General features: G+C 36.5%; 1 protein-coding gene across 2 annotated transcripts in view; it reads left to right on the top strand.

The window, feature by feature from the left end:
* Window positions 1-10595, top strand: part of pdcd5 (programmed cell death 5) — a 16483-nt gene extending 5888 nt beyond the window's left edge. Inside the window, exons 2-6 of one of the 2 annotated variants that reach the window (XM_016231347.1) lie at window positions 4122-4165; window positions 5350-5411; window positions 9793-9884; window positions 9970-10041; window positions 10151-10595. In XM_016231347.1, the coding sequence (XP_016086833.1) occupies window positions 4122-4165; window positions 5350-5411; window positions 9793-9884; window positions 9970-10041; window positions 10151-10198 (318 nt within the window). In that variant the 3' untranslated portion in view covers window positions 10199-10595. The remainder of the gene's footprint in view (window positions 1-4121; window positions 4166-5349; window positions 5412-9792; window positions 9885-9969; window positions 10042-10150) is intronic. The other variant, XM_016231346.1, reaches the window with a different exon arrangement.
* Window positions 10596-11048: the final 453 nt, after the last annotated feature.

Raw genomic sequence — 11048 nt, 5'->3', positions numbered from 1 at the left:
GCAAGGGAAATTCCTTCACCACGACAGCCCTAGGGCTCTCTGCTAAAAATCTTTTCTACAGGTAACCAAATTACAAGCAATAGCAGAAAATAAATAGAACAAAGACACAAGTTCAATAAACAGTGCTTTTTTGGTTTTTCAGCTCAGTCTAAAATAAATTTTCAGGTACGCTACAGAAATGTAATAATCAAATGTAAACACCAGTCGGGGCTTTATGGCAGAGTGGCCCGACGGAAGCCTCTCCTCCGTGCAAGACACATGAAAGCCCGCATGGAGTTGTGAGATGGTGAGAAATAAGATTCTCTGGTCTGATGAGACCAAGATATAACTTTTTGGCCTTAATTCTAAGCGGTATGTGTGGAGAAAACCAGGCACTGCTCATCACCTGTCCCAACAGTGAAGCATGGTGGTGGCAGCATCATGCTGTTGGGGTGTTTTTCAGCTGCAGGGACAGGATGACTGGTTGCAATCGAGGGAAAGATGAATGCGGCCAAGTACAGGGATATCCTGGACGAAAACCTTCTTCAGAGTGCTCAGGACCTCAGACTGGGCCGAAGGTTTATCTTCCAACAAGACAATGACCCTAAGCACACAGCTAAAATAATGAAGGAGTGGCTTCACAACAACTCTGTGACTGTTCTTGAATGGCCCAGCCAGGGCCCTGACTTAAACCCAATTGAGCATCTCTGGAGAGACCTAAAAATGGCTGTCCACCAACGTTTACCATCCAACCTGACAGAACTGGAGAGGATCTGCAAGGGGGAATGGCAGAGGATCCCCAAATCCAGGTGTGAAGAACTTGTTGCATCTTTCCCAAAAAGACTCCTGGCTGTATTAGATCAAAAGGGTGTTTCTACTAAATACTGAGCAAAGGGTCTGAATACTTAGGACCATGTGTTATTTCAGTTTTTCTTTTTTAATAAATCTGCATAAATGTCAACAATTCTGTGTTTTTCTGTCAATATGGGGTGCTGTGTGTACATTAATGAGGAAAAAAAATTAACTTAAATGATTTTAGCAAATGGCTGCAATATAACAAAGAGTGAAAAATTTAAGGGGGTCTGAATACTTTCCGTACCCACTGTATATATGGCGATTGAGCCACTCAAAATTACCGCAAGGGAAATTCCTTCACCACGACAGCCCTAGGGCTCTCTGCTAAAAATCTTTTCTACAGGTAACCAAATTACAAGCAATAGCAGAAAATAAATAGAACAAAGACACAAGTTCAATAAACAGTGCTTTTTTGGTTTTTCAGCTCAGTCTAAAATAAATTTTCAGGTACGCTACAGAAATGTAATAATCAAATGTAAAATAACTGCATAGTCTTCACTGTATAAATTAAATATAGATTAATCAATTTTTATGTTACAAATGTTATTTAGTCAGGAGCAGTGAGCACTTGTATTTTTCTTTGACAGCATTAGATTTATTATTAGTTTGCTTTCACTTTAAGAACGAAAGCACGGATTTAATATACTAATATACACATGCCTTTTCTTTCTCAACTGTTTACGTTAAGACATATGCCTAACCAACTGTGTTTACTAGGATATTTGCCGAAACGCGCATTTTGATGTAATTTTGTCGCATATTTATTCATCCATGCACAAAAAAAGAGAGCTCAATTTAGTATTCACACGGTGTAGATTCGCATGGTGCTGTCTCTGTGCATGCGCTTCAGATGTGTGAGCAGAAAACTTCTCACACAGCGCTCGACTGTTCCGCCAACAATCCCGAGCGTCTTTTATGCACACCTTGTGCCTTCAGGCAGTCCTTATATAGAGTCCTGATACGTGAGTTTGAACGAGAATGCACGCGTTGGCGGTAATGCATATGGACATTATGTGAAAATGTGGACAATACCAAAATAAAGGTGCCTATTTATACTACAGATATCGATATTTTACGCGTGGCATCGATGCATCATATCGTCAGACATCGTATCGATTCATACCGATGAATCGTTACACCCCTAGCGTGAACAGAGTACAGTAAGGGACTTAGAATGCAACCTTGTGGAGCACCTGTGCTCAGAGTCAGCGTGGATGATAGACAGTTCCCAATTCTCACCACTTGGGGTCTGCTCGTCTGAAAATCCTAAATCCAGTTGCATAGTGGTGTGTTCAATCCTAAATCCTTAAGTTTTATGATAAGTTTGGCTGGGATGTTTTTTTATTGAAGGCATAACTATAGTCTATGAACAACATTCTCACATAGTTGTTTTTCTTATCTAAGTGTGTGAGAGCACTGTGCATCGCAAGACTGATGGCATCATCTGTCAATCTGTTTTTGCGGTATGCAAATTGGAGAGGATCCAATGTGTCTGGCAGGGAAGAGCAGATGTAATCTTTGACAATTCGCTCAAAGCACTTCATGATGGTAGAGGTCAGCGCTATGGGTTGGTAGTCATTCAGGCAGCTGACAACATGCTTTTTAGGGACAGGGATAATGGTGGTCTTCTTAAAGCAGAAGGAAAAAAAACATGAGAAAAAGTGTCTTTTCCGCGGCTTGGTACGCTTTCAACTAGTTTTTTTTTGTCTCGGTGCATGCGCTTCAGATGTGTGAGCAGAAAACTTCTCACACAGCGCTCGACTGTTCCGCCAACAATCCCGAGCGTCTTTTATGCACACCTTGTGCCTTCAGGCAGTCCTTATATAGAGTCCTGATACGTGAGTTTGAACGAGAATGCACGCGTTGGCGGTAATGCATATGGACATTATGTGAAAATGTGGACAATACCAAAATAAAGGTGCCTATTTATACTACAGATATCGATATTTTACGCGTGGCATCGATGCATCATATCGTCAGACATCGTATCGATTCATACCGATGAATCGTTACACCCCTAGCGTGAACAGAGAGTACAGTAAGGGACTTAGAATGCAACCTTGTGGAGCACCTGTGCTCAGAGTCAGCGTGGATGATAGACAGTTCCCAATTCTCACCACTTGGGGTCAGCTCGTCTGAAAATCCTAAATCCAGTTGCATAGTGGTGTGTTCAATCCTAAATCCTTAAGTTTTATGATAAGTTTGGCTGGAATGTTTTTTTATTGAAGGCATAACTATAGTCTATGAACAACATTCTCACATAGTTGTTTTTCTTATCTAAGTGTGTGAGAGCACTGTGCATCGCAAGACTGATGGCATCATCTGTCGATCTGTTTTTGCGGTATGCAAATTGGAGAGGATCCAATGTGTCTGGCAGGGAAGAGCAGATGTAATCTTTGACAATTCGCTCAAAGCACTTCATGATGGTAGAGGTCAGCGCTACGGGTTGGTAGTCATTCAGGCAGCTGACAACATGCTTTTTAGGGACAGGGATAATGGTGGTCTTCTTAAAGCAGAAGGAAAAAAAACATGAGAAAAAGTGTCTTTTCCGCGGCTTGGTACGCTTTCAACTAGTTTTTTTTTTGTCTCTAGTAAGAGACCGTATGACATTCATGTTACATGATTTGACAGATTTTTACATAGAAAGAGCGACAGCGCACCGCATTAAAAGAAATGAACATTCATGTTTTCATAACCGCTGGTCAAATTAAAAAACAAAACTAAAATTAAATCATCTTTGAGAGCAAGGGGGCCCCCTGGTGTTTCGGAGCCCTACGCAGCTTGCGCACTTTGCGTATAGGGAGGATCGGCTCTGGTAACATGCATGCCAGGCCTGTAGTTGGGGATGTCACTCTGTAAAGAAAATTGCACATGCCTATAGACTGAACACGTAATGTGCATGTTTTTATAGTTTACACAGAAACCATAATGGTATTGTTTCCATAAACGTGCAATTTGAAACCCTTTTTTCAAAAGTTTGCTTTTTCAGGCCCCCAAATCACTGTTATGTTAATGAACTTCCAAAATGCATAACACTTTTTTTCTGTGTTTAGCTGAAAATGGTGTCATGTATATTTCCCATAATAAGGGGAAACATTTTGAAGCTAGCCCTTTCAGTTCCAGAGATATGAACCAAAATGCAAATTACATTATTGTTTATATGTCTCTACAGTTTACAGTTTCTGAAGTATGGACATGTTTAGGGAAGAAAAGAAGATGAAAATTGGAATTTGGTGCTTGGAACCCTAAGTATATAATACATATGAATTTTACATGTCCCCTTTTAGGACCCTTCCAGTGACCAGCAGGGGCAGCAGGAGGCCAAACAAAGGTAAAACAAACAAAAGTTTTCTGATGCAGATTAAATTACATTAAAAGTTATTGGTCTTTGAAAAGTGTTATGCTACCCAATGTTGAACATGCTCTTAAAATATTTAAAATATCTGTTTATATATATTTACATTTAGTCATTTAGCAGACGCTTTTATCCAATGCGACTTACAAATGAGGACAATAGAAACAATAAAAACTAACAAAAGGGCAATATGTAAGTGCTGAGACAAGTCTCGGTTAGCCTAACAGTACACGTAGCAAGGTTGTTGTTTTTTTATAATGAATAAAAATAAATCAAGTAGATAGAAAAAGAATAGGGAATGCTAAGTGTTAGAGGGTTTATATATATATATATATATAAGTCAAAAGAATAGAAAAAGAATAGAGAATGCTAGTATTAGAGGGTCATTTTTTATAATAAATTAAAGAATACAAGAAGATAGAATAGAGAATGCTAGTGTTAGAGGGACTTTTTTTATAAAGAAAACGTAGTAAGAATAGAAAAAGAATAGACAGTACAAGTGTTAGAGGCTATCTTTTTTTTCTTTTCTTTTTTTAAATAAAGACAAGTAGTAAGAATAGAAGTAGAATAGAGAGTGCTAGAGTTAGAGGGTCAAATGAAGATGGAAGAGATATGTTTTTAGTCATTCCTTGAAGATGGCTAAGGACTTCTCGGACTGAGTTGGGCAGGTCATTCCACCAGGAGGGAACAGTTAAGGTAAAAGTCTGTGAAAGTGATTTTGTGCCTCTTTGGTCTTGCACTATAATGTGCCGTTCACTTGCAGAACACGTACTTCTAGAGGGCACCTAATTCTGAATTAGTGAATTTAGGTAAAGGGGTGCAGAGCCAGTGGTGGTTTTGTAGGCAAACATCAATGCCTTGAATTTTATGCGAGCAGCTATTGGTAGCCAGTGTAAATTGATGAACAGAGGTGTGACATGCATTGACATGACATTGTTTATACAACATTTAACACCTTTTCATAAAATGTAATTCAACACTAAACTTACGGCTTTATGAAAGGCAGTATACATTCAGATGAACCACATTTATTTAGAGGAATTCAGATAATTTGGACTATTTTCACCCTTTTTACATAATTTCACAGTTTTTCTCATTGCCTAATTGTTGTCTAGATGGATTATGTCTGAACCGTTTTAATGTCATTGTGACTTTAACAGAGAGACTGAGATGAGAAACTCTATATTGGCTCAAGTCTTGGATCAGTCTGCCCGTGCCAGGTGTAAGTCCATTTACAAACCTTTGCAAGCTATCACTTGTATTGTCATGTAAGCAGGGTTGGGAAGGTTACATTTAATATGTATTTCACTACAGATTACAAAATATGTGCTTTGAAAAGTAATTTGTAACGTGTTTGTTGACATCCGCCAAACATTGTATCGCAAGCCGTTTTAGCATTTTAAAGTTTTTTGACTATCCATAAATATAATTTAAGATAGGAACAATTGTATTTTGACTAGTCAGAATGACAATTAGAGATATCTGCAATTATAATTGCACTAGTAAGAAATCTGATTAGAGATATCTCTAAATACTTTGACTAGTCAAAACTCCATTTAAGATATCTGTAATTACGTCAGATATCTTCAATAGTCACATATACGCAAAGGTAATTAGAAATATCTCTAATTCAGTTTCGACTAGTCACAATTATATTTTAAGATGAATCGTACCTGCTCCTAGTTGAATCTGCTGTTGTGTGACGTGAGACTAAATTTACTCCGCTCATCCCAGAGCTCCTCCCCGACTAATGTTTAATGCTAACTGCTAACAGCATATATAAGTCTGCTTTTCTTGTCACGGAGAGAAAAGCTACTGGATGAATTACTTCAGGGGTTATTAAATACTATCTGAATGCAGCCATATGTGGTAAAAGGTCTCTAGCGTGCATGTATAGCGCTGTGATTTTAATGTAATCATGTTGCAAAACAGACCAAATGCAGTGTAATGTTCAATAAAGGCAGAAAACCACGAAATGCTCATCTGAATTTAGTTATATATTTAGACATAATGAAGTACAATGGAATTGTACAACAAAAACATGAAAAATAGTACGAATGCATGACGGACAAGAACAATGCTTCAGAATCAGATGCAGTCAAAAAAAGGTGAAGGCTGATTTTAAAAAGATTACAATTTGATAAAAGTTTAACTGGCATTGATGACATTTATTAGTGGGTTACATTACGTTGTGTATGGATTCAGGTTTACTTGTGTCATTATGGCAGCTTGTTTCCGCCATGGAATAAAAAATAAAAGTAATTTGCAGCTTTTTATCTTACAATTCTGACTTTTTTTCTTCTCAGAATTGCGAGATATAATCAATGCGAGTTATAAACTTTATAATTCACAAATGTTTTCATTGTGTTTAGCTGTATCTTGCAATTCTGAGAAAAAAAGTCAGAATTGTGGAATAAAAAGTCGCTATTTATTTATTATTTCTTTATTTAGTGGAGGAAACAAGCTTCCATAGGAAATAGCACACAAGGTGGGAGTATTGCATTTTATTATAGCAAGAGATCCACACTGTAAAAAAAAATCCCATAAAAAAAACGGTAAAATTCCGGCAGCTGGGGTGCCGGAAAATTACCGTTACATAACGGGCACATTAAATAACAGTAATTTTCAGTACAGCAAGGAGTATTTAATGCTAAAGCGGCTTGCCATATACAGTGGGGCAAAAAAGTATTTAGTCAGCCACCAAGTTTTGCAACATGATTCAATTAAAATCACAGCGCTATACATACATGCACGCTGGAGACCTTTTACCACATATGGCTGCATCCAGATATTATTTAATAACCCCTGAAGTAATTCATCCAGTAGCTTTTCTCTCCGTGACAAGAAAAGCACGCAGACCACTGTTGTTAGCAGTTAGCACTAAGCATTAGTCGGGGAGGGGCTCTGGGAGGAGCTGAGTAAATTTAGTCTCACGTCAAACAACACCACATTCGACTAGGAGCAGGTACAATTCAGATATCTTAAAATATAATTGTGACTTGTCGAAACTGAATTAGAGATCTCTAATTACCTCTGTGTATGTGTGACGCCCTATTGAAGATATCTATGACGGCATTACAGATATCTTAAATGGAGTTTTGACTAGTCATAATGTATTTAGAGATATCTCTAATCCGATTTCTTACTAGTGCAATTATAATTGCAGATATCTCTAATTGTCATTGTGACTAGTCGAATTATAATTATGACTCGTCAAAATACAATTGTTCCTATCTTAAATTATATTTATGGATAGTCAAAACAAACTTTAAATGCTAAAACGGCTTGCCATAAGTAAATTACTTTCAGATATCTACAAATGTATTTTGGATATCTTTAAGAAGTCATGAATTAAGGATATCTGCAATAAAATTATGACTAGTCAAACACCATTTAGAGATATCTTGAATTATAATTTTACTGGTGTTAATTCAGTTAGAGATATCTCTATCACTAGTTAAATTGTAATTTGAGATTAATGATAATTAGAATTACACCTAGTACAAAATCAATTATAGATATCTTTAATTACAATTTCTACTAGTCAAAACTCATTTGTAGGTATCCGAAAATATTTTCCATTGGAAGTCAATGGAACAATATGACTAGTGGTAATAGCATTGTAGATATCTCGAATGTATATTATGACTAGCCAAAATAACATTGTAGATATCTTCAGTGCATATAATGACTAGTCATAATCACATTGTAGATAACTTAATTCCAATTACAACGAGTCAAAATTGCAGAATAGATATCTGGAATTGGAATTTTGACTAGTCAAAACTAAATTATAACTAGGTATTAAATGCTAAAACGGCTTGCCATAAACATAGGACTTGGTTTTCTTTTGGTTAAACGTTTACTGATGCTCAATAAGGCAACACAATGCATTAAGAGCTGGGTTGTGTAAATCTTTTGAATTGGATGAACAGGGTTAACTACTTATTTTGTCTTCTGGGAAACATCTTTCATCTTTAAACAAAATGAAAATGTACACGTCATCCTGTTCAAAAGTTTACAGCTTGCTCTTAATGCATTGCGTTTCCTCCTTGAGCATCAGTAAATGTTTTCCACTTTTGTAATAGTTGTGTAAGAGTCCCTCAATTGTCATTAGTGTGAAAAGATGGATCTAAAAAATCATAGTCATTGTTGGAAAGGGTTCAAATATGCAGGAGATGCTGGAAAATCAAAGTATGGTATGTGCAGGACCTGGAGGATTTTTCAGAACAGCAGGCAGTTTAACTGCTCAAGACAAAACAAGGGACTCACAAACAACTATCACAAAACATGAAAACAGTCGTGGATCATTCAGGTAACAACAGACCGTTAAGATTCAAGGGTATGCACATCAAGGGGAATTTTTATAAATTCAGTTATTTTGTCTTGTGCAGTATATGTAAACATCTGTTATGTGAAATAACTTATTCAGGACAGTAATAAAACAACACGTTAATAAAAAAAAAATTATGATTAACTTTTGTTCTGCAAGGGGTATGAAACTTACGAGCAGAACTGTAGCTTAAGGGTGCTTTTGTGTCAGGGTCAGAAAATCACTAATTGCTCTTTACATTAATTGCCCCTTACAGTTCACATTGATGTTTAAATGTAATAAATAATAATAAACAACATTACAATTCAAAGTAATCACTTTGGTAATCTGAAATACTTTTCGGATGTAACTAATTTGATTATCACCCAATTAAAATGTAACTGTAATGAAATAGTTACTCATATTTAGCATTTTAAATATGTAACTAAGTTGCATGTATTCTGTTACACCCCAACCCTGCATGCATGCGTGCTTGTAGGTACTTTATTCTCCACACATCAGATATGGTTAACAGAAGCTCCACCATACTCGCATCAGATATGGTTAACAGAAGCTCAACCATAAGTATATCTCTAGATTGTTCTCGTGCATCAAGCTAACATGTTTCTGCTTCTGTTTACCATTTTTGATGTGCTGTTTGTTGTGCATTACACAACCAAAAACGCATGTCACTTGACCTTTCATGCAGGTACAACAATGAGCATAATGTTATTGTTTACATGATGTTATATGTTATTGTCATCAAGGATACGCAGAGCAAATGTTGGCAGCCACGCCATCGTTTTCAAAAGTCTCCGTTTTGGTCCGTTTACACTAAAAGGCAACCCCAGAGTTTTCAAACTAAAACGCATTCTGTAGAGTTTTCGAAAGTCGCCGAAGTAGTGTAAACAACAGGCGTAACCATAGCAAAAGTTATGCGTTTTAAAACGAAAACGCTCTAGTGTAAACGTAGCCTAAATGATGATAGAATTTTTACATTATGTGTACACATGTAATTTGTTTGACCTGTACTAAAGCATAAGAATACCATAATATGTTTGCAGATATTTAGGAAACATTTTAAGTTGACTTGTTTCTTTGAAAACAATGCTACAGCCAATTATTGTAGTTTAAAATGTGCATTCCATGTTGGAATATCTGTTTTTGTTTTGGTATGTGTGATTCTGTGATGCAGTACTCATTTCAGCTGCTAGCTGTCAATATTCCATTCTGTACCTTTATATTTAAAACTAAAATCTACAGTAATGATGTTGTTGCTTTTTTTATTTAGTGAGTAATTTGGCTCTTGTAAAGCCAGATAAAGCAAAAGCTGTGGAGAATTACCTGATACAGATGGCTCGCTTTGGACAGCTTGGAGGAAAAGTAAGAAAGCAGATGAAGCATCATTCATAATGTGTTTAATAGTTTTAGAATGTCCGTGTTATAGCATTTAGTGTTGTATCTCTAGATTACGGAGGCTGGATTAATAGAGATCCTGGAGAAAGTCAGTCAACAAACAGAGAAGAAAACAACTGTAAAGGTAAGTACTTTGTGATTGTATTAAAAATCTGTTCTCGAGATTGTAAAAATTTAAGTTTCATAAATCTATAAACATAAGTGTCTAGTTAATGTCTCTGTTTTGTTCCCAGTTTAACCGAAGGCGGGTAATGGACTCAGATGATGAGGATGATGACTGAAATGCAGGTGTCATGAGTCAGCTAGGCTTTCTGTACTCATGGTACTTTTGGTACTCTGGTCTGCTGACCAGGACATGACAGTGACTGACAGATCAGTTGCCCTGCCCAAAACACAATCACAGCCAAAGTATTTTGATCTGTGGTGATACAGGAACTCTGTTACTGTTTTTCATCTTTAGTTTAGCAGATTCTCTTCAATCAACATATTGCAGCAATGCTGCTACATATTTAGATACTTTTTTTGAGAATACAGTGGACAATTCTGATCTGTTGTTATTGCAGTAATTGGAACTTGCCCCATATCTTTGATTGTGTGGACTTTTTTTTGAGACCTATATGTGCAACTGTTTACATAATAAAGGCCTTAAACAAAATTTTAAGAAATTCTTGTTACACAAAAATACATTTATTTGAGATTTGATGGTGCAAAATAATATCTTTTGTTTTTATTGTTAAAATATATTATTTCAGTCTTATGAAATGAAAATCACTTTTCAAAAACATTCCAAACTCATAAGTACCAAGGCATGTGGTTTGTAGTTTTTTTTCTATGCTGGTAAGCATAACCAGTTGTGGTCAAAAGTTCACTTTACAAAGTGTTAATGATTTTAAAGGTTCACCATGCAGAATTTTCCAAAAAATACAAGTACAGACATTTCTGGGCTGCAACCTTTGGCCAGTGGGTGTGTAGCTCCCTAATAATGAAGCATGGTGCAGGTGAGGGCATATTGTCGGTGTCTGAAGCTCGGGAAGCTCCGAGATCTTCTACAGTATTGGCACAAATACGATTTGCTAATGTTGCTTTTGACTTACTGGCTGTTATCTAAGACTTTGTACTTACATTTTTATG

Source organism: Sinocyclocheilus grahami, unplaced genomic scaffold, assembly GCF_001515645.1.
Source record: "Sinocyclocheilus grahami isolate Dianchi unplaced genomic scaffold, SAMN03320097.WGS_v1.1 scaffold388.1, whole genome shotgun sequence".
NCBI lineage: Eukaryota > Metazoa > Chordata > Actinopteri > Cypriniformes > Cyprinidae > Sinocyclocheilus > Sinocyclocheilus grahami.
This window is presented reverse-complemented; position numbering and strand designations above follow the sequence as displayed.